The 24,245-nt window shown below is 35.8% G+C and overlaps 1 protein-coding gene across 7 annotated transcripts in view; it reads left to right on the top strand.

Moving 5' to 3' along the window:
- Cadm1 (cell adhesion molecule 1) overlaps positions 1-24,245 on the top strand; it is a 310,888-nt gene that overhangs the window by 110,606 nt on the left and 176,037 nt on the right. The window contains exon 1 of one of the 7 annotated variants that reach the window (XM_090319472.1): positions 15,637-15,658. The exons of the other annotated variants lie outside the window; for them this stretch is intronic. Within the exon in view, the coding sequence (XP_090175598.1) occupies positions 15,652-15,658 (7 nt within the window). The 5' untranslated portion in view covers positions 15,637-15,651. Of the gene's footprint in view, positions 1-15,636; positions 15,659-24,245 lie in introns of those variants that run through there. 7 annotated transcript variants of the gene reach the window in all.

A 24,245-nucleotide genomic window follows, 5' to 3' on the forward strand; every position in this document is an offset into this window, starting at 1 on the left:
AGCGCCTTAACTCCATTTTTCTTGAATATGGCCTATAATTCTGAACTGCTTGGTATATTTCATTTCTTTACTCAGGGCCTCTCTTCATAGCCTTTAAATGGTAAGCTTTTTGAAGACAGGCACCCTTTTGTAATTAATTTTCTATTCCTAGAATATAATATTTCTTATGATACCAACCTGTGCTCTGTGTTTGTGTTGCTAATGTTATTTGTGTAATTATTTCTCTTTAAGTTCATTTTTTTCAACCCAACCTCATCCAAATCAGTGCTAGCCATGAAAACCACAGATTTGTTGGGCTGTATCTTTTAATGCTAATTTAAATGAAAATCCCAATTATTAAAATTTATGAGGCTGTATTTATGTACCACTTAAAATCTTCTCATGTATATCATATTTGAGAAACACTGTCCTGGCATGGTGTTGCACAGTTTCAAACTTGATGAGTATTTGTTTAATTATTGCAAGAGTAATATTAAATTTATATAATTAATTGGTGCATCAAATTCCATTTTCAGTAGCACGAATATATGTATATACACACATACACTCACATGCACACATACAATTATATACACATACATAGATATATTTCTCTAATCTTTGTAATACCAAGTAAGGAAGATGTCCCTCATTGAGGTAGAAGAACACTGAGTTGCAGTTAAGTGACCTTCCCAAGGTCAAATAGCTAGTAGGAATTAGGCTTATGAACTCAGGTCTATCTGATTTCAAAGTTTGTTCTGTCTTTGGTTGTCTTGCTGACTCAATAATTAATGAATTAACCATGTGTATTCCCATACCAGTCTAATTCCCTTATCAATTCTTTGTAGCTGGAAGAGACTTGCTGCTGAAGACTATTTATAGTTTATGGTCATCCTCTGAAATTGCATTTTGCAGTCCTGGAGGTGGTTGTTGTCACCTTCCTCTGAAGGCTTGCATGAAAAAGATCCTCTTAGCACTTCTGACAGGTGTATGCTCATTTTTAATTTTTAAAAAGCATCAGTAGAGTTAGGCTTAGTTACTTCAGTTTGAGGCAGTGTCTCTATAATTGTTTCTCCTTCTATAGAGTCCAGATCAACATTGGAGATAGTTTAGGGATTGTCAGATCCAGTTCACCCTTATCTGAAATAGCTGTCTCTATCTTCTTTGCAGCACACACACGATCATATACCTTCTGATAGCTTCTAATTATGGAGCCTTACCTTCCCCTTTTAAACTGTGACTATAAAACAAAAGAGGGTGGAAGAAATGATAATCTTTCAAGATTTATTTCCTAGTATTTAAATGTTATAAGGGAAGCTAATGTGCTTCCTAATTCAATTTACTTACTTTGGTGGTGGAGAAATATAGTTTTAAAAACATTGTTTGCCTTTGGATAAATTTAGAAAAGGTGATAGTCCCCCTTAAATCTTTTGGTTAAATCTTCAGTTAATCATTAGGATTTTGTTTTCATTCAGCTGGATGGCGTACCCAGAGATTTTTTAATGGGATCACTTAGGTTGATATTTTGAGGGTAGCACACAATAGCACTTTTAAGAGAATAATCAGGATTGACAAGTGAGGGATGAAAACTGTGGGAGTTACAAGTCAGATCTACTATAACCTCAGTTTTGTATAACTTCAGCTGCTAACCAGTCATTTAATCCTTTCTTTTTCTTTTCTTTTTTTTTAACCCCAAATTACATTTTTCTTGAATTTATTTACCAAGCTAACTTCAAGACATGGGAAATGGGGAAAAGAGGAGAGTACCTGCCTTCTTTCTGAACACAGGACCTGATTGCATGGGAAGGATCTCCAGGAAGGATTTCTTGAATCCTGGGAATCCATGTTGGAACTAGTTTGTTGAACAGTTTCTTCTCACTTCATTGCTCTGGCCCATATTTGTTGATTTTGCTATATAGTCTATAATGCAGGGGAAAGAAGAGGCTACTGTTTTATTATTTCCTCATAAAGCTAATTGGTGCCTAAAATAAATATTAGTGAAGATAGTGCATTTTACAACACCTCCAGATAATTGATACAGTTTTCAGGCTGGAATTACATTCTATTTGTTTCTGTCAATATGTTCATAAAATTTGGAGAAAGAAATGTGCCGTGGTATCTTTCCTTTTTTGCCTCAAAATGTGAACTTCTGCAGAGATGGCAGTCACATAGTTCCACAGTGCCTCAAAAAACTCAATAATTTTGTATGCATTTCAAGAAACTTGTATCCCTTTCCTACTTGAGGCAGGAAATTTAGCTCTGTTGCCCCTAAAATCTTGTGCAGCATTTTGTCAGTCACAGAATATTTTGGACTTCTGTGTTTTCCTGTCCCCCCCTCCCCCACCCCTCACCCCCAAATGTGTGAAATGCTTGTATCACAGGAAAACCAGGCTATTTTTAGTCTTCTAAAATGTAACACTATGGTCCCCAGGTGGGATCGAATTTCCTTTTTAATGTGTTGTTTTCTTCAACCTAGCCTTTCTTTAAAGAGAAGTAATAAGTTTATTGTCACTATTGTGGCTATTTTAATTGAAGATAAGCAGGTTTTCTTTTTAAATGTCCTCAATATTACGTATCTTCAGTTTTATTATCCTAATTTCAGTAGATTGGCAGAGCCAGATAAGCTCCACAGCCCTAACCTGATTCAGCATTCATTACTCCAACTAAATCAAATAAGACCTGGCTAATAGAAGCATGTCTTGTGCAGCCATTCTTCAGTTTAATTAGAATACTGTACATTACATTGCACTTATGTGTGTATATCAGATACAGATCTTTGCTGTCTATTTGGAGACAGGCTGCACCCTTTAGCTAAAGGTATTTATCATTTATGGTGAAGTGTTCTCTTTGGGGCAAGTCTTTAAATTATTAAATATCAGAACTGTTTAGGGGAATGGAGATGGAGCTAGCTCACTCACTGCACCATCAAAGATTAGGAATGTAGGTCTCATTTTACTGTTCCACAGATTGACAAAATTTTTCTTTAAAGGGCATGCTAGTAAATATGTTAAGCTTTGTGGGCCATACGGTCTCTTTCACAACTTCTCAATTCTGCTTTGTAGTGTGAAAGCTACTGAAGACAATATGTAAACGGATGAGCATGGCTCTGGTCCAATAAGACTATTTATGGACATGAAATTTGAACGTCATAGAATTTTCATGTATTGTGATATATTGTTCTTTATAATTTTCCCCAACTATTTAGAAATGTGAAACTGTTCTTAGCTTGTGTGTTGTCTAAAATCAGATGGTTTATCAGATTTGGATTGCGAGTTTGTTTGACCCCATATTCCAAAGAGTTACATTGTTTATTATGTTTTTATTTTCCTATCTAGGCTTTGATAATTTTCTGGGTATCCTTGCTTGCTTCATTTTCCAGAATGTGGGAAATACTGGTAGATTGGGTTTTATTTTCCTTCCTTCTATTATTTGCCAGTGTCTACTTGATGTGATAATGGTGAATCAGATGTTCTGCCTGCACTGGGAATAATATCTGTTATCCCTTGGGTAGTTGCTGTTTAATTCTCCAATGTAGACAATAGAGTTGACATGCCTCCTTTTTACATTCTGGGAGGTAATCTTGAGGATGCTGCAAGTTTTCCTGTGTGACTCTCCTTTGCATGCTCATTAACAACACTAGAGTCCATAAATTGATCGTGGGTTTGATTGTAAGTTGTCGGCTCAGAAAACTTGGTGCATAGACTTACTGTCAGTGTTTGTACTGAGGAGAATGTCTGGAGTTAGCTTTATTATTGCATCTAACCTAACCATGTAATGTATGTAGCTATTGATATTTCCGTGATGTTGAAAGAGTTTTCTTGTTTTGGGTACCTGTTATCAGATTTTAAGAACTTTGTCCCACATACAGTAAAAGGTCAATTCAGTGGGTACTCTGTCATTTGACATTATGGATTTTTGTTTGTTTCTTCATGTAGGCTTGTCATTCACTACTTGTTTAGTAGTAGACATACTTTCGTCTTTCATACTTTCCTATTTTTCTGGAGTCAGTTCAAAATGTGAATGCGATCTAATTAATTAGGCATGTATGGAAATGTCATGATGACATCCCTTACCATGTCCATGTTTTGTTTTTTTTTTTGCTATCCTCTCTTGGATATGAGAATGAAATGATAGATGTAGATGGATGCATTTTTATTTCTGCCCTTTTTGAATGATGACCAGTCAGCTTTGGTGATTTCAATAAACATTTCTAGAATTGATTATAAGTAGCTAGTTTGACTAGCTATCAAGTTTAGAAATTTAGCTAAGTTCTGATCAGCTTACATTACTTCCCGAAAGTACTTTTAGTTCTGTTTTATATCATCATAGAAGGAAATTTAACTAACAAAATAATGAGTGCTTGCTCAGCTCCTGGATGTTTTATTCATTCATTTACTTGTTGCTTTCTCACTATGAAAACTGTACCGCTAGACCTGCTTTCATCCATCCATCCATCCATCCATCCATCCAAGTACATTATGTACAAATGACTTACATAATTTTAAGCACCAGAGAGCTTTCTTTACAGCCAGCTCTGATGTTTTTTAGGTGGTACACAAAGTTCTTTAGGTCAGCTTGAAATCATAATGCTTGCAAGGAAAAAAAATTAAAATTGACTTCAAAGGACAACTCTGACACGGTCAATTAATAATTAAAACAGTTTTTTAATGAGCTATGCAATTACCTGTATGTCCCTGGAGATGATGGTTTATAGTATTATTGCAGTGCCCTTTCTTTAGTCATGGCGCATGACATTTGTAATTTAAAGCTGGCTAGACATTAAAGTGACAGAACTTTCATTAACCTTGTCTAAAGTTTACTGATGACAAATGACTTATAAAACATGCTGTTGTCAAAAATATACTACATATTTAAAGTACTTTAAGCCAGGTGCTGGTAGCTCACGCCTGTAATCCTAGCTACTCAGGAAACTGAGATTTGAGGGTCATGGTTCAATGCCAGCCCAGGCATGTAGGTCTGTGAGACTCTTATCTCCAATTAACCACTTGAAAATGGGAAGTGGGGATATGGCTCAAGGGGTAGGGTGGTACCCTTGACCTGATGAGCTGAAGAGCTCAGGTACAGTGCCAAGGTCCAGAGTTCAAGCCCAATGACTAACAAAAAAGAAAAGAAAGAAAAAAAGAAAAGAAAAGAAAAAAAAAGTACCTTAAAGTTCCAGTTAGCTCTGAGAAGCTGTTGAGACTCAGAGAGACCAATATCCTGAGGAATTACATGACAGGATCCATAAATCTGACACATATTTTATGCTCAGGTAAGTGCTAGATATTCAGAGTCAGGTAGGTTTCCCACATGTTTTGTACCACATGACCTAAATCTCAAACTGATGGCTTAGAGCTACTGAGTAAGAGCTACTAAGTAAATTTGCTATGGCATGTACATTTTCAGTTTTAGAAGTAGTTGTTTCACTTTTCTTGAAACCATTATAACAATTATGTTTTGATTTGAGCTTTTCTGATACCATGCTTTTCTGTTTAGCTATCCATTTGGGCTGTGTCATACTATTTCTTATTTTTCTTTCCCTTATTTAAAATTCTTGTGTGATATTGTTTTCAGGAACCCATATAGGCACATCCTCAAATTTTATCACTTTTCCTCTTATTTCCTTGAGAGGAATGATTTGCAGTGTTTCCAAAGACTATATTGAATAGCCATTTATAATTGTAACAGCAAGAAATCTGTAGTAATAATTATCAAGTGAACAGGTACTATACACCAGCCACTGAGCAGAGACTTCTATTTTATTTACTTCTTATAGTATCCAGAGTCTATGATACCATTATCCTTTTTTTAAAAAAAGATTTAAGTTCCTAAATATTGTCTCACAGCTTGTGGCAAATTAGGATTCAATTTCAAGACTAATTGCCATCAAAGATCTGTTCCTCACCACTGAGTGACATGGTCTCTCAACTTATTTTGACTGTTTCAAAGACAGTGCATGTTTATTTGCTTTGCTTAGTGTTTCAAATAGTTTATTAATTGAAAGAACAGAAAATTCATCTCTGTCGTACACAGAAATGAATACATAAATGTCTGCTGACTAGTATATTAAAGTAATTTATAATCAACTTTTAAGTCAATTAGCATGTGATAAGTACTTTATAATTATTGTTCTCATACTCCCTACATTTAGTATATGCACTTAATCTTTGATGATTCTAATGTGAACCTGTTATTTCATGATTCGTTCTCCTGATACAAAAGACCATAACTATAATATTAGTTCCCTCACCCTTGTCATGGCTTAAAGTCTTAAATTTCTTATGTTTTATATGTTACAGTGTTAAATATTTTCATCTTGCTGAATTTATTTCCCATGTTCAGATTGCAGAATAGTAATCTAGATGTCTGCATACACATTTTAGGATGTTTTTGTTAAAATACAACACTAGAAAATAGACAAAACACAAGTACACAGTTCAAAAAATAAATTAGCACCAAATATCAAGTAATACAATTCTGCCAGCCCCCAATACATGTCCCTCACGGCCTCTCAAAATTATTATTTTTCCCTCCTTCCCATAAGACAACCAAGAATTGAACTTTAATGCTATAGTTTTATATTTTTGTTTGTTTTTGCTTTTGACATTTTTAAACTTCTTATTGTGGAAAATGTCAAACATCCCACAGCAGAGGGAATACTATATTGAACTCTCATGTTCCTATCACTCAACTTCAACAATTATTAACTCGTTGCCAATGTTAGTTCATCTATAATCTGACCTATTCCCCACCATATATCATCCTAAAGGAAACTGAACATTATAGCACCTCATCCATAAACATTTCTTGCATAGTTCTAACAAAGGCTCTTTAAAATACAACCATAGTGGTATTTTCACACCTAAATAAACATTAATTATCTTCATGTCAACAAATCTAGTCATTATACACATTTTATACAGTTGCTTTATATGATCATTTTTGAAAAAAATAGTTGTTGAATGTGAATCAAGAACCAAATAAAGTATAAAAATTGTAGCTACTTGTAAGAATGTCAAGTTTCATTTAACTTACAACTGCTCTATGCATGTTTCTTTTAACTTACAATTTCTCTGTGGGTGTTTGCTCAAGGAACTGGACTTTTTTGTCTTACAATTTAATCTTGTACTGCTTATCACATCTCATAAGGTAGTTTAGCATATTTATTCCTTGGCTTTTTGTATATCACATTAGAAACATCTCAGATTCAGGTTTAATTTTCCTTTTATTTCTGGGGTAGTAAGTAGATGAAGTAGGAATCCTCCATAGATGGGCACACAGTGACTGCACTCTTCTGTGTCTATGATGCTGGTACCCGTTTGGACATCATTGCTTGGATTGATTAATTCAGTAGGCCTGTACAGTGGTTATATTCTTACCCGATTAGCCATTCTTCTAAGGAGAAACTTCCCCGTCAGCATTTGACTGAAGTCACTTTTTATGTGTATGAAAGATAAGATTCTTTTCCTTTATTTACTGATTTTTTCACGAATATTAGTCAGTTCCCTAGCAACCTTCAAAAATAATCATGGATGTTTTGTTTTGTTTGGATATTATATCTTTTTCCATTCTGACATTCATGGAGGATTGTTTCAGCACTTTGCATAGATAGCATAATCCCTAGATGCTGAAGTTCCTTATAGTATATATGGCACTGTTTCTGTATACTACATGTGTATTCCCTCCAACATACTGTAAACCAATTCTAGATTATTTATAATACATAGGCTAAATGAATAGTTGTTAACTAGTGTGTTGTTTAAGGAATAATGATAAGGAACAATGTTTTTTTTTAAAGATTTTAACATTGATTTTTAGACAGTTTTTACAAAATATTTTTAATCTGTGTTTAGTCAAACCTGCTGATAACAGAGGGCCTCTGTATTTTGATTTCAGAGTTTTAAGCATACTTTCGTTTTATTTCTTTACCACTGCTATTAGTAATGTTCAGATTGTCTTAGTTTTGGCCAGCACGAGCCTGGGGGGGGGGGCTGGCAGCAGATGGGAATGGGGGGAGAGAAGGGGAATGGGCAGCATTGGGAATTGAAGTTAGGACCTTGTGTTTGCTAAGCTTGCGGTTTACCACTGGTCCTGCATGCCCTCAGCCCTTTGGTTTGCATTTTTATTTGGGGATAGGGAATCAGTAACTTTGCTTTTGATTCCCCTCCCTGTGCCACCTGAGTAAGTGATACTACAGGCATGTACCACCATGTCCTACTGAGTGGAAACATATTCATATTAGTTTCTAAGACCATTGTCCATTTACATACTATTGTGGCAGGATGTGATTTTAGGCTCATAAGAACTTTGTATTTGTTTTTATAGTTTTTGCTTATATCAGCTATATCTGGGAGCTCCTTCCCTTTAGTGTGAAATACCATTTGGAAACCATAATCTGACCACAGGAGCACCTTCTGATTATTGGTGAATCATGCGTTTTGCATCTTTTTAATGTGTAGAGTTAGGAAATATGTTTTTATTGCCAGAAAGATAAAACAGATAATGCCTTCTACACTAATTCAGATTTAAAACCATAGGAATTATTATGGAAAGTCACATATTTACATCTTTCTTCCTCCATATAGAAAAACCAAAGTCAACACCAGAGGTTCCAAACCTGGGCATCAGTCACACACTGATGTAGTTTCTGGGGGACAGCTTGACATCTGAGGTTTAACAAGTTGCACATTGGATTTTGATGCTAATCAAAAAATTGGAACCAGGAACCCATTTATGCACAACTTTAGATTACAAATACTTTAAATTGTACTCCTGTTTTCTTGTAAGTATCTTCTGTTCTTTCTATTAACCATATCCTTGGTGAGCTCCTTAGGGACTATGAATTGCTTTTTTGAGGGTTTAGCAATTCGCTGTTTTATTTGCCTAATAGAAAAGACAGCAGTTATTTCGCTCTTTCCTGTGAAAATTAGGCTGATGTTATCTTTGACCATTTGAAATGCTAAAATACAGGTGAACCTTACTACTAAGGCTCTGCCTGAGGCCAGAGAGAAAATCCTTGCTGCTTTGAGCAGAATTTCTGGTGCTGCAGTGGATTTGCTCAAGGGCAAGTCTGCATTTGATACAATATCAAAGCAATTTATGTCCTTGTATCCTTGTTCCCTTTTTTTCCTCTTATGCAGAAATTTTAATTGGTAATCAAAGGAGTAACTAGTGCATACTTGAATTCACAAGCCTTTAGGGCTCATCCTTAGTATGTCTGCAGATCCCAGCCTGCTTTGGGTTAGGCTTTTTTTCATCCATGCTCACCCAAGAGTGTCAGTGTTCTCCTTTTTCTTGGCTCTACAATCTGATTCTTGCTTTTAACTTTATTATTTCACTCTTAGAAATAGAGTGGCTATACATCTGTTTTGGACTGTTTGGTTTTTAAGTGATTTACTGTTGATAATACATGAAAAGATAAACTGAAAGTGATGAAGTCATCAGGTCAGATTTTGGTTAAAAATATAACCCTATCAATTCTGATAAGCCCTTAACTTCATTTAATATTAACTTGGTTGTGTTATACATTAAGTCTCCAAACTTGCATATTTTATCCCCATTTTTGAGTAGAGTAACATTGTTCTCAGTTTGTGGTACAAAATAGAGCTTTGGAGAAATCATTCAACTTGTATGATTTAGGTCACACATCTTTTAAGTGGTGGAAAAAATACTAATGTTTTGTTCTTGGTACTCTTTCTGTGATAAAGCACAATTATTAAATAAAGAATTCAAAGTAGCTTCCAGCTGTACAGGGCAAGGAAAATAATTTTAGGAAAGGTCAAAAACCAATTAGAAGAAGGGAATGAAAATCGTGCTAAGTGCCTGGAATGCATTTATTTTTAGAGTTTGGCACTAAATTTAGCTTTGAGCTTTTTGTTGGCTAGCCAAGACATAAAAGGAAAACTTTGGCTCATATAATACTTATCTGATTAAAGAAAGCACATGAATTCACATAGAATGCAGACATTTTCTTGGCCTTGAATCTGTGGAGAATATATGATCCTATTCTAAGGGATGTTTTTAACAATGGATTATCCCTTCACTGCTGACTTAAAATATGCAAAAATAAATATCAAATGCATGCCTTCCATATTTGAAATCAGTATCATGAGAATTCATTGATTTTCACACATAAGACACTACAGGTATAACATGTATACTTAAGCAAGGCATTTATACTTAGTTTTTGGAGTTGATACTTTGACTTATTTCTTTATTTAAGTAGTTTTCTTGTAATAAGTATATCATTGTCTTGGAGTTTTTTGTTTTCTTCTTAGTGTCTGACATTTTCTGCCCTTTAATTGCATATTTAGGCCATTTATTTTTAATGCATGATGAGGGTGAATCATTCTTCTATTGGGTTTTTATTTGTCCATGTAGGCTTTGCTCTTCATTTTAAAGTCTTTCTTTCTGCTGAGTACTCTGTATAATTCTAGTTTACCTCCCTATTGACTTATTAGCAATAATTATTTTTCTAGTAATAATTGTTACAGAATTTATGACATGTATCTTTATTGTTTATTGTTTTACTTTTTGCCCATCTTGAATTTAAACTTGGGTTTCAGCATCTGTCCCTGAGCCTCTCTGTGCTCAAAGCTAGTGCTATACCACATTGCCATTTCTGGCCTTTTCTGAGCAGTTTATTAGAAGTGAGATCTCATGGACCTTGTTTGCCCGTGATGACTTCAAATGCCATCCTCAGATCTCAGCCTCTTGAGTAGCTACACTTCACAGGAGTGAGCCACTGGTCATAGCTGTTTGTTATTCTAATCAACCAACCAATTAATTTTATTTCTTCAAGCAGAAGGGTAAATGTGGTCCCTGTACATCATACTTGGATGAGAGAAGAGGTTTTTGATGTAGGCTGAATAATAGTTGAATTTGAATTTTTTAATAGTGAAGTTACAATAACATTAGGTCTTCACTGTGAGAGTTTTCTGACACTTCCCTCAGAGATTGGTATATAGGATCCAAAATAGACAGCTTATTGTTGGGGAACTACTCTATTAACATTAGCTTGGCTTTCCACAACAAAGTACTATAGAAATTTCTACAATCTGGAGTCTAGGAAGTAGAAGACCAAAGTGTTAGGTTAGTTTCATTTAAGACTCTTACCTTTTAACTTGTATGCATCTTGTGTTGTGCTCACATGACCTCTGTGTATGCACACACAACAGCACAGAGACACAGCAAACATGCATTTTATATGAACACTAATCCCACAGGAGGGCCCTATCCTCAGGCCCTCATCTAATCCATTTTATATTTCTTCAAAAGGCTTGTCTTCCCATACCATCACATTGGGGTGTCATGTTTCAACATAGGAATTTGGGGGACATTCAGACATCTGATTCATCACAGCAGTCGCAAACTGTTGTAGAAATATAACATCCAGTGACTATTGCCCATCTGAGGGTTCTTTTTCCTTAAGATTTGTACAGCTTATAGTTAAGTTCCCAGAACCATACACCTGTTGCATGGTTCTACATGCTAGCATAAAAAGCACCTTACCCAGCCTAGACTAGAACCCTGCTTGTACTTGTCTGCAAAGAGAATCTTCTATTCCTATAATTCTGTTTGAGGTGCTAAGAATCTACTTAGTTCCACTGGATTAAAGAGAGCAAAATTATCTGCTTGGATCAGGAGCTAGTTGAAGGAACGAATCAGGGCTTCCTGGCCTGCTGGGAGATCAGCATTCATAAGGAGATGGCTTCAGCAAGGATAAGTCGTATCTTAACATCTTAGTCTTAAATGACAGATTTGTTGCAAAGAAAATGCAAGTGGATGGAAAAAGTGTGCTGTCTTGTTTTGGTGGCAGCGTTTTAGAATTATGTTTATAGCTTGAGTTTTGCTTATGCTTCTCCTTTCAATTCATATTAGAATCAGAAATCTGATAAAACAGAGCTGTTTTTTCTCCTTAATCAAGGCTGTAGGCCAATAGGTTAACATAAGATATTAATGAAATGAGAAATTTCATACGAGTTGAATAACAGTTGAATTTTGTTTCTGTTGCTTACACATATGCCTCTTTGTTAGGCTAGAGTGCCAATATACTCTTAAATTTATGCAGAATTTTATGTGAGATCAAAAGTTTACATTTCAATTTACTCTATAACTTTTTAACTGTCCTTCCTCTAAATACCTGAGATACATTTTTCAAAGCTATAAAAATTTATGGAAAAATAAAATAGTGACTATATTTTTGTAAGTCAAACAATACATTTCTGTGAGGCTTCTTATATCACAAACAGGATTATAAAACCTTACATGTCAACTTATATTACTTGTTTTTCTCAGTTGACTGAGCATTTTGTAGAGATCTATAGAGATTATTTATTTTTATATCTATATATAGAGATTGCTCTCCCTAATTTTTTTCATATTTGTAGAGATTTAGTTCCAGGAAGTGTGTGCTTGGATTCTGTAGCTGTCAAAATATCCTTCCTTTTTTGGGGTGGAGGTTGTGAACTCAAGACTTTGTATACTCTACCACTTGAGCCACATCCCAAGGACTTTTTGATTCTACGCTTCATGAGGTAGGATTTGAATTTTTGTTCAGGAAGGCTTTGTACTGTTATCCTTTTACACCTCTGTAGCATCTGTAGTTGAGATCACAGGTGCCATGTCACTATGCCTGGCCTATTTATTAAGATGAGGGTCTCACTAATTTTTTTTGCCTCGATTGACCTCAAACCACCATCTTTCTGATTTCCACCTACTGAGCAGCTGAGATTACAGATGTGAGCTGCCACTCATTATTTTTTGTGTATTAACAACTTCGTAGTGAAACTAGATTGTTGGATGTATTTTAGTTTTCCTCGATATAGCAGTGACTTTTTTTTCTGATCCGCTCTTAAGGAGGATATTCTAACAGATTATTTGGATATTCTAGCAAATAATTAGTGCTCAATTCAATTATTTTTTTAAGAAGGTTCTATTCATTCTGGAGATCACAAAGGATGAAGAAGACACCCTTCTAGAAACACTGCCATGTGGAATAGCTTCTGACCACTTAGGAGTTGGCTAAAAATTCAATTCCTTAGTGGACTATGTCACCAGTGCCCCAAAGCCACAGGGTTTGGTGGCCACCACATTAAACAACAAAATTATAGCATATCCCAATGTTTCCAAATGTTGTACTGCATTGTTAATGCCAGAGGATGTTGCCCTGATTCCTTGTGGTGTGGAAGGTTTTACTTTTGTCATGATAGCAGTGATGAACAGGAAAATTCCTGTGGGCCATATGTACATACATGTCTATAATATTAGGATTACCTCAGGAATATTGATCAAAAAGTAGTAGTTTTACATATTCACATTTTTTATAAAGGTTAGTCATTTGTTTTATTTTGAGCATCAAAATGGCCTTCATGGATGTTTGCTTATGGTGATTTAAAAAGTCACTTAAAACCAGATTAATCTTTTAAAAGAATTTATAATCTAGATATGACCTCACAAGTACATGTGTCAGGCATAATTGGAAGCATGTCTTTTTCAGAACAGATAAAGTAACGATATGAGTGTTTGCTGCAGAGAATGGAGGATGATAGTCAGGTGTCTCCAGGATACATGATAAATTGTCCAGATATTTAGTGAGTTGTTGCTTACAGTAAGTTTGTCATTCATAAGCTTAAAAATGTTCTGTGTCACCAGCAACTTGGGAAGGTGATTTGTTAAGAAAGGTATCACTATGAAAGTATCTCAAGTGACAATAAGGATAATTTTTGTGCCTGGGAACTTTTTAATGAAATGTGGGAAGAACTAAAATAAAGCACTTTCCTAAATCAAATACGTTCTATAACGTTCCATGCGATTCTGAACATGTACATGCAATTCAGTGAAACAAATATCCTACCTAGGCATTTAACTATTTCAATTCCAGTCTTGAAAGTTAACGTAAACAAAAAACAAAATAAAAATTGCCAGGTTTGTATTTTAGGGGATCATCTCATATGAAAGAAATGGGAGACTTTCTTACATTGGGCCATAGCATCGATTTGGGAGGTGGTCTTACTGCTTTCTACCCATTGGTTTACAGAGGAAGAGTGATAAATATTAAGCTCCACATAGGCCCTCTCTATGTCATCTCTTCAAATTTTATTAAAATATATAAAATTTGAAGTTACAAATCGTTAAAAAAAACTACAGGAAATTGTAGAAAGACAAGAAAATATTAATATTTGGTAACTCTGGGTCTTTTTATTCATGATTTCTCTTTGTTCTTTATCCTTTTCTTTTCATAATGAATATGTATTATTTTTTATAATTAGAATAAAAAGAAAAATGAACACTTAGAACCTGTTAAGGAAAATTCTCAATTTGATTTATAGGTCTGTACCCTAGATTCACCCAAGTAAATAGAAAAGAGCTTCTTTTCACAAAGAGCAATTCTATGTGAGTATGGAGAAAGAGAAAATGTCTTGTGTAATCTATCTCATTAGCTTTCTCATCTTTAGCAAGGTTAGAATGTCATACAATAGATAAGCCTTGGGAAGTCTTACATAAATTATTAAGACTTTTTCCCCCAACATTTATAGGTAATATTGCTTGATCCAAGGATGGAAACAGCCCCAGTTTAAGCCACCAGGATATTGGTTAAAGGATTTAATATATACATGTAAAATAGCCTAAAAGTGATTAGTATTATTCATTTTTCAAATGATCTACTCATTTAAAATTGTAAGAAGTAACATAGGAATATTTAGAACTTTTTTTTCCCTTTCTGAAAGGGAGTTTGGCATTGACTTATACTAACCTTGAATAAAGTTACACATTTGCAAATTTTACTCTGTTCAATTAATACTGTAAGAAAGCTGTTTCTTTCCTTTCCTCCTCCTCCTTGTCCTTGTCCTCGTCCTCGTGCTCCTCCTCCTCTTTTTCTTCTCCTTCCTCCTCCTCGTCTTCCTCCCCTTACTCCTCCTCCTCCTCCTCTTGTTGTAACTGGCTTTGACCCATTTGGAAGCACTGCTTATTTGAAGAAATTTGGACACAAAGCTATTTTTGGTATGCTGTTTCTTTTCTCTTTCTACTCCCAGTTCCACTTGTTACCTCACAGACAGAATAACAAAAGGACTCACTTCTTTGCTGGAAGAAAAAAAAATTAGAAGCCATCTTCATGTTGAAGGTGGTCTTTTGAGATACCCCAGAGACTGTGAACTCCCAGGTACTAGAAGATGAATCCTCTTTACCAACCTTACTAAGCTATACAGATGACCTATGTGTAAAATGCACACTGCCTGTTGCTTTAGACATCTCTTGACACTAAAAAGCTATGCATTTTGTAATTTTGCATGTCAGAATCTTAGCCAGAGGAATTAAAAATAAATATTTAAGTAGGTTCCTGACTTTTCTTATCAAGGAAGCACAGAGACAGGCAATTTTCTTAGCAAGTCCTTTTGTTCGCCTGTTTTTGTGCTGCAGAACAGTGTGATGTTTGCCTCAGATGATTCTAAATGCGCATGCATTATGATCAGAGCAGAGTATAGAAAGTTCTGGTACTATCAGTGGAGGACTGTGGTAACATGTGACCCTCATGACAGAAAAAAATGGGCCCCAGCAAGAAGGAGCCATTAATCTAGATGGGAATAGTACTACACATTGGGCACCATAATCCTGTCAGCTTAAAAATGGCAGCAGCCCTCCTTCATAAAGCTACTCTGTGTTCTCTCACAAATGGCAGGTCAGTAGATGTACCTACAGTAATTGTGACTGGGCCGGGGGTGGGGGGTAGGATTTTTGGAGTGTGGGAGCATTTGAGTAAAACCTTTCCCTATTAGTGAGAATGAATTTCTAAATTGACTTATCCTGAAAAAAAGGTCTTGCTTTAATCAAGATTAGCTACACAGGTATTTTAACTTTTTTATTTTTTGCTTGAAGTTTTGCAAAATCCTCATCAAGTTTGGTCTCTAAATGTGGTTTCTTTGATTAAACTCAGAATTCTTTAGAAAATAATTGTAGAAGTCGTCCTTGTCCAGCTTGGCATCAGTATGTGCTTAATCATAAAAGTCATAAGAAATTATAAACTCATATGTTCCATGTTTTAATGTTCATGTTTGAATCTGTCTTTTTTTCTTTGATATATTTGATGTTGAGTCAAGGCCTTTTTGGTTTTCATCTTTCTTGTATAAACCATATCCATAACATACAATTCTTTTTTAGTGCTAGGCAGGTAAACCATAGTCCCTGTACAAGTTAAGCAAATGCTTAACACCTTCTAATCCCTTTCTCCATCAATGCAGTAATTTAAAGATGGCGTGAAATAATTTTTTTAAGTTTGTCATGGGGCTTGAATTCAGATCCTAGGCACTGTCCCTGTACTCTCTCATTCAAGAGTAGCCCTCTGTGAGCCACGGCTCCATTTTCAGTTTTGTGGTGGTTAATTGGAAATAAGAGTCTCATGGACTTTCCTGACTGGACTGGCTTAAAACTGAAGTCCTCTTATCTCAGTCTCTTGAGTAGCTAGGATTACAGATGTCAACCACCTGTGCCTGACCTGCAATAATCTTAAATGCAGAATCGTCTTAGATTCTTGCTCATTTCCACCAAATCTTCTCATTTAGCAGTTCTCTAACCTGTATTTGGTTCAATATGCTTTTATGACTCATCTTTAAGAAGTTCTGTCAAACATTATGCTTTTGGTAAGATTAAAACAGATCATTTGGGGCTTGGAGTTTGGCCCCAAAAGCATGCACAGAGCCCTGGGTTCAACTGAACCCACAGAAGAAGCCAGAAGTGGCACTGTGGCTCAAGTGGCAGAGTGCCTTGAGCAAAAAAAATGTCCAAGGACAGTACCAGGCCCTGAGTTCAAGCCCCAGAAGTGGCAAGAAAAAGAAAAGAAAATTAAAAAAACTCCAAAAAAATCCCAGATCTTTTCCATTTTATAAGCATATTTCATCAGCCTACTTTGTACCATCTGCTTACATATCTGTAATTAGAAATTAAAGTTAAACTAACAAACTGAACTGGAATGAATAAATCCAGTGAGTCTGTAAACATGTAATTCATGTGGTGGGTCACACATGTCTGGGTCTATGGACTATGGAAGTCCATTTTTAGGAGCACTCAGTCAGAGGACCCCCAAAGCCAGTGAATGCACCAGTTGAGCACATTTCCCATAGAACTGGGAGCACTGTTGAGTTAGGCTTGCTGTACTTTTTTGTCTGTAAACATTTGCATATAGCTGTATCTGAAAAGTGATTACAAAGAATTTAATATTTATGAATATTTTGCTCTTTGCTTTTTTATTTTACAAAAAGCTAGATAACATTGAATAAATACTGATGAGCTTCATGCTGACATTAAGATTGTAAGCCTTCAATGGTGTTTGTTTTACCACTCTATATATTTTAAATGTATGGGGGTGTATTTATTGATTGCCTTGTGATGTTATTTAAAAATTTCAAATGTAGAGAGCCACATGCTACCAGATGTGAAATAAAATTGGAGGTGAAATTGTCACCTAAGTGTAGTACTGCCAGCAGCAGGACTAGAAGTGTCTAGATACCTGTGTATAAGAGTATAGAATTCCCACAGTGAGTCTGATACTACCAAACAAGTTAAATAAAGGACCTTTTCCCCCTTCATCTTTTTGTTACTGCTTTATATTTCTCCCCATTATAGAAAATGTGTGGAGACTTTTAAAATGCTGACATAGATTTCTATGATAAGTGTGTGCTTCTGCCCAGCCAATTTGAGTGTTTCCACTGGAAATAAGGACCAGGAATTGATTTAAAGGTTTACTGAAATAGGGAAAATACAGAGGATTGAAGGAAGGATCCAAGAGAACATTGCACACAATCTAAGTTCAAGTAGAGAAGAGACTTTAGGATGACTGTGGATGTAATTGTTGAGGACAGCTTGCTCTAAGTAAGAATGGCTGTATCTTAAATTTTAGACATGTAGTATAAATATAGTATAAGGTCATTTGATCCAGGCCCCTACAAAGGTACCAACCATCCCAGGAATCTTAGCCTTACCCATTAGGGAATGAAGACATTCTCCACCCTTCCTAGTTGAACTGATACAATGATCAGTGGACCTTGAATCTAAGAAAACAAATTTCTGTTTATCTTAAATCTTCTCCATTGTGCTACTGCATACATTCATCTTGTTCTTTCCATTATTCTTAACTTAGTCATCCAGATTGCTGCTTAAAAAGGAAAATTACTCTCAAACAGACTTGGCAAACAAACAAATCTATCACTGTCCAGAGTTTCTGAATCCTTTGCAACACATTACTTGTGAGACAGAACTGCTGTCTTTAACATTGAACAGGCATTACCTGGAACACCCCTAAGCAACCTTGGTCCATAAGTTGAATGATTCAGTAGGATTTAGAGGTTCTGACATTCAGAGAACAGCAGCCAACTGTCAAAAACACAGTAGGAGATGGCAATAATGACCTCCATTTAAGGTCATTGGTGCCTGAATGCTTGCAGTAAGTTGGCACTAACTCTGCCATATCCTGCTGATCATGGAACTGGTGCCAGGTTTACTCAGTGGGGTCGAAAGAACTTTGAGCTTAGTGACAAGAGGTTAAAGAAACTGAGCCCCTTGGTTTATAGTTGATACTTAATGGAAGATTATGTAGACTTCCTGTATCTTTGAGATTTTTTCCTATTGGTAATGACTTTGAAATCAATGAATGAGATAAAGTTGAAGTTCAGATACTCGAACAAATTACAGCAGCTTTACTCTGTGTTCCTGTCACCTGTCACATTATAGGAGCTTGATTGTTGGAAGAAGATCAACGGAAAACATTTTCTGGATATCTAATAGATTCATCTCCGACTAGGATTTGCAAAAGTAATTATGTTACTGGTACATGTTGAACTGTTTTTAGGGGGGCAATAAGCAAAAAATATTGCTCAGTGACTCATAGCTTCATTGGTATTTATTTGTGATGAAGGATTAAATATTGTCTTGACTCTTTTCCTTTGCTTTTAATAATTCATTATTAAATAGAGATTTGTATCTATCTGTCTTTGTCCAAATCTGCCTAAAATATAAAAGGCCTTATACTAGAGATACTAAATTAACTATTTAATAATTTGTTTATATTGCTATTCTCTAAGCTTTTCCTTAAAAACAGTTTTAGGTTAATTTTCTACCAATTAAGCCATATTTATCTGTTAATTGAAAATTATTTTTGTTGACTAGGTCTCAATGCTCTTAAGAGGTATGGGAGTTATTAGTGGTCTTTTAAAGATTAAAAAAATAAACAGGAAACCCAGTCAGGTTTTAATAAGCAAATACAAAACAACCAGTTTTGTATATTGTTTGGAGAATGAACATTCTAAATGACTAACTTCACTGATGCTGGGTGGCATAAGTCAGGTAAAAGAGATTGCTGGTGTTTTGGTACTGGGTGTCCTTTCATTTTATGCCAAATGCATTTTAGCAATTCTGCCTCATCAGTAGTCCATAAATGTAGGCATCATTAACCTCAGTCAAGAGTTTATTACCAGCCATTGTTACAACTTGTTTTTGAATAATATTACTCCTATTTAAAAAAACAAAGTAGCTCTATTCAGAGGCAGTCACCAGAGTTCTGAAGTTCTGAATCATAGAAGAGTAACTTATGAGTGTGTGAGCTGAGTACAATTACTTTTATGACTGTGCATTAAGGATGTGCATGTGTGTTCTTCTCAATTTGAAAATAAATGTTATTGTATATGTTACTGTGTTTGGAGAAGTCAAACTGGGAGTCCTTATGAGAAAGAGCAATCGCAGGTGGACATACGTCCCCGGAAAACTTACAGCGTTGAATACACATAGATATGTTGGAAAACTGAGATGTGAACAAAGAAAGAGCCATAAAATAATCCCAACAAATCTGATAACTCTAATGGAGTGCTGACTAGGGGATGCCATGATGACCCGAGGAGAGTCAAGAGACATAGGCACAGCATGACCTGGCGACTAAGCTGGTTGGGACCTAAGTGTATGGTCAGGGTTAGTGTCTCAGAGAGCTCCATCCAGAGTCTCAGGTGTCTCACAGGGGCTGGCAGATCCAGTAACCTGTTGTCTAAGTTCCTACCCCAGCCTCTAGGAATTCAGGCAGACCTACCCCCTTGGGGTGAGACTTCACCTTCATCTAACACAATGACAAGATGTACCAATTAGACCCGGTATCCTTATCTCCCAATCTGAATTTTCCATGAAATATATTTGGTTGTTAAAATTACTTCCTTGTCAATCAAATGAAAGCTATGGTAAGGAATGATAAACAATCATAAATAATGTCTCATAGACATCATTCAGCATAACACAAGGTCACTCAGTTCAGAGACTTCAAGGTAAAATGCTGAAGGTGATAGCTGGGTAGTCATAGGTAGAACTTTGAATTAAACATTCTGATTTCCTTTATGGATTTAGATTCACTGTAATATTGGCACTTCTTTATGCTTGAGAGTCTCTCTGGAAGAGAATCTCCAGGTAGTAGATCTAGTTTAAAGGATACTTTGTTAATTTCACAGACCAACACTAGATAGTGATGGGGATATAACTTTGTATGATGTATGAGGGATTGTTGTTTGCTTTAAGGCACTTTTGGCACCTTTAGCACCCCTTACCTCCTTTTTAACTGAATTTGAGATCAAGAAGCAGGGCGTTCTTATTACATACACTATAGAGAGTTTTAGGGATATCAAAATGGAAATGATAGGTTAAAATCTAAGTTCAGTTTTCTGAAAGCCCTAGTACCTTTATACTCATTTAATAAATACTACTGATCACCATGAGAAGGCAGCTTCTCTTACTGTTCCTCAAAGAACAGTAGTCTTTTTTTTTTTTTTTTTTTTTTTTTTTTTTGCCAGTCCTGGGCTTGGGCTGAGGGCCTGAGCACTGTCCTTGGGTTTTCTCAAGGCTAACACTTGACCACTTGAGCCATAGCACCACTTCTGGCTTTTCTCTATGTATGTGGTTGGGAAGAATTGAACCCATGTCTTTGTGCATGCCAGGCAAGCACTCTACCTTCTAGGTGAAACTCCTGGCTCCTAAAGAACAGTAGTCTTAAAGAAATGAATTCTTTTTGGATCTTGTAAGTAGGCTACAGAATCCTCGCTAAGTTTTTAAAGCAGGACAGCCTTTAGAAGGGGCTCAAGGTCACACTTGTCACTCTTCCTTTGAAAACATTTGAATTGCCTTCCAGACACTTTTACTTTGCCTTAAGATTGCAGCCCCGTTCTGTCTAGGGGTTCTGCTGACAGCTCGAGCATGCGACTACAGCTCCTTTCTGAGCATCAGCACTCTCAGAGATTGCAGTGCAGCCATAGCCTTCAGGATTTAGTCATGGAATGTAAGGAATTTTCAACAGGAAATGGATCTGGCTTTGAAAAAAACATTTTTTTTAATCTGCTGCAATTGCTTAACCTGCATGCGTTTTGAGTATCAGCACTTAATTTGAGGTCTCATCTGGAATGTGTACATGTAGTCCCCTCTCTCTCTTCTCCCTCCCTCCCTCCCCTCTCTCTTCCAAGTCACCTAGTTGATGTGGTTCCTGTATAGGCCTTGTTCCGATTAATAATCAAGTAAGCATTGTTAGCAGGTTTTGGCAAATGCTTCATTTCATCTGTGCCTAAGAAGGTAAAGTTCTTATCAGCAATATAATCTAATTTCCCTGAATGCTTTTGGTTACTGTGCATCCACTAAGTCAGCAAAAAATGCAAGTTGCTAGTACATGCTTCATTTGTATGGTAGTTACACTTAGCATGAGTTGACTGTTTTAGAATCTCTGATAACAAATGAAGTATCAATGTCAGCTTTTAGGCATGTGACTTAAGCAAGTATTTTATTGCCAAGGAAAGGCTTATTTATGCCCTTTCCTATGTGACAGTAAATTTGACCTAGTCGTGCCTGGCAGATAATGGGTGTACAGTGATTGGATATTATTCAAGTCTCAAAAATATATTTGAGCGTAGGGTACCAAGGATTGTAATGTCAGGCTGTTGGGAGGATAACTGAGGAACAGTAGGTAGAGCTTGGGCAATGTCATGTATTATTATTTTCATGGATTTTAAACTTAAATCCAATAGGATGAAGCTTAACCTGCATTTCCTTGTACTGTTCTCTTATATTCAAACTCAAATAAAATTTGAACATTCAACCAAGATAGGTCTAGGACCATCTTATTCTTTCAAGAGCCTTATTTGGTCCCCCACACATAGCATGCTCAGAAAACTAACATAACCCTGAGTACAAAGGAGATGTGTGGTTTGTTAACAACTGACTGGAAAGGTAGGATACACACTATCAAGTGAAAACCCAGTTTTTTATTTTGAGATTTATAATATGGCTGTGTGTCATGTCTTTGTATTGGCCCATCTTGAATCTGGCATCTGGCTATATCATCCCATCTTGATATGTTAGACTAGTTAGAAATATAAAAGAAATAATAATGTTGAAATGAAAGAGAATTTATATATCCTGAAATTACCTAGTAATCTGGTAAAGGGAATTGCTCCACTTGCCATCTGGACTGGGTCTCTCACAGAAGCTTATGCCTTTGAGCAGAATACTTGGCCACTCAGCTGGAAAATTGTCAGTCTTCACAGGAACAACATTTTAGATCCTGGAACATCTGTAGAACAGTTTCTTGAACATTTCTACCATCTTAAGACAAGTTACACAGATGTTCCTCACATTTTGTGTTTTTTTAAATAAAATGAATATATACATACACATATGACACAATATGCACCTGCATAGATGCACAAATCCATGCTATAGAAGTGCATAGCTATGCTAGGTGTTTGATTATTGATTTGGGATTGCTTATCTTGGTTTTGTTTGTTTGATTTGGGAATCCTAAAATAAAAGAGTCTGTGGGAAACACTTAATAGGGATTGAAGCAGTGAATGGTGGTGAAGAATATTTAGCCTGATGTGTTTGTAAAGCAAATTCTTAGGAAAATGATGAACTTCAGATTTATTTCTACTCTCCAGAGTTCATGGGGGCAGGGTGAATTTGACTGGGGAAACCATATTTGAGGGAGAAGATACAATTTGTGTAGAGTAGAATAGATTAGATGATCTCATTGTCTTTTGTATCATAAAAATTACTGATGTTCTGTGGATGAATCTCAAAGTAATTATGGTAAGTGAAACAAGCCAGATGAAAACATTATATTCTATATGGTTCCTGTTCTGTAAAATTCTCTGTAGTAGGAGAACAAAGCATAGTGAGACAAGATAGATAAGTTTACTGCTGACAGGTTGTAGGTGGCAATCGTCTAGCAAGGAGAGATTATAGATGGCCACCAGAAGTGATAGATATTTTCATCTTGATTGTGGTGATATTTTTGTAGCTGTGTACATATGTCAGAAATGAACTGAACTGACTGCTTCACATATATGAACACATTAAGCTAAAGCACACACACACCTATTTACTTAGCCATAGGTTCTATACTATGGAAAAATAACAGTATTTGCATGAATTATCTCAGATACTTTGGGAAAGGACAATTTTATTATCTCCATTGTATAGATAAAAGGAAAACAAGAGTTTAGGACAACTAAGTCATATAGCCTAAAAACTGGTTGGTAAGTGAAGCAAACACTGAAGTCAAGTCTATCTGATTTAAATGTTATGGTATTAACCTGCAACTCTTTGTCATTTCTTTATGGCCTCTGTGACACAAAGTTTTTAATGAAGAGGTGGCAGAGAAATTTGTAAGGATGTAAGGCTCAATACCTATCACCCCTTTCAAAGTAAGGAAATTCAATGCACATTTAAAAAACGAATGGGCTCCATGCTGCAAGTCTTCTTAATAGGAAATCCTTTTCCTTTTGTTTACTTTCCAAGTATTGGTAGAAGTTGGCACATCATAAGTGGCTCTGTGTTATACTGTGTAGAACCTGAGGCAGATGCAAGATAGGTCAAATCTTTGGGGAAGCATGGGTTTCTGCAAGCAAATCTCTCTGGAGCTCTGCCTCCCTCTATTTCACCTTTGAGAAGTGAAAAGAACATATTTAAATGTTCTCACCGTTGGATTGTTTTTCAGGTTCTGCTGTAAAAACCATTTGATTGTTGAATGCCAATATTAAAATTTTGAAAGGGATTATGAAATAATTGTACACCGTTAGGATATATTTTCTCTTTTGATTATAATACCATCTTGTAAGAACTGTAGACTATAAAGAATGGTTACATTTCTGAAAACAATACTTCTACTTTTTGTTCTTCAGGTAATTAGCTTTTCCTTTAAAGAGCTATTGTAATGGTTTATCTTATATGTGTGTAAGTACACATTAAACTTACCACTG

This window comes from Megascapheus bottae, chromosome 27, assembly GCF_031878675.1.
Source record: "Megascapheus bottae isolate mThoBot1 chromosome 27, mThoBot2.hap1, whole genome shotgun sequence".
NCBI lineage: Eukaryota > Metazoa > Chordata > Mammalia > Rodentia > Geomyidae > Megascapheus > Megascapheus bottae.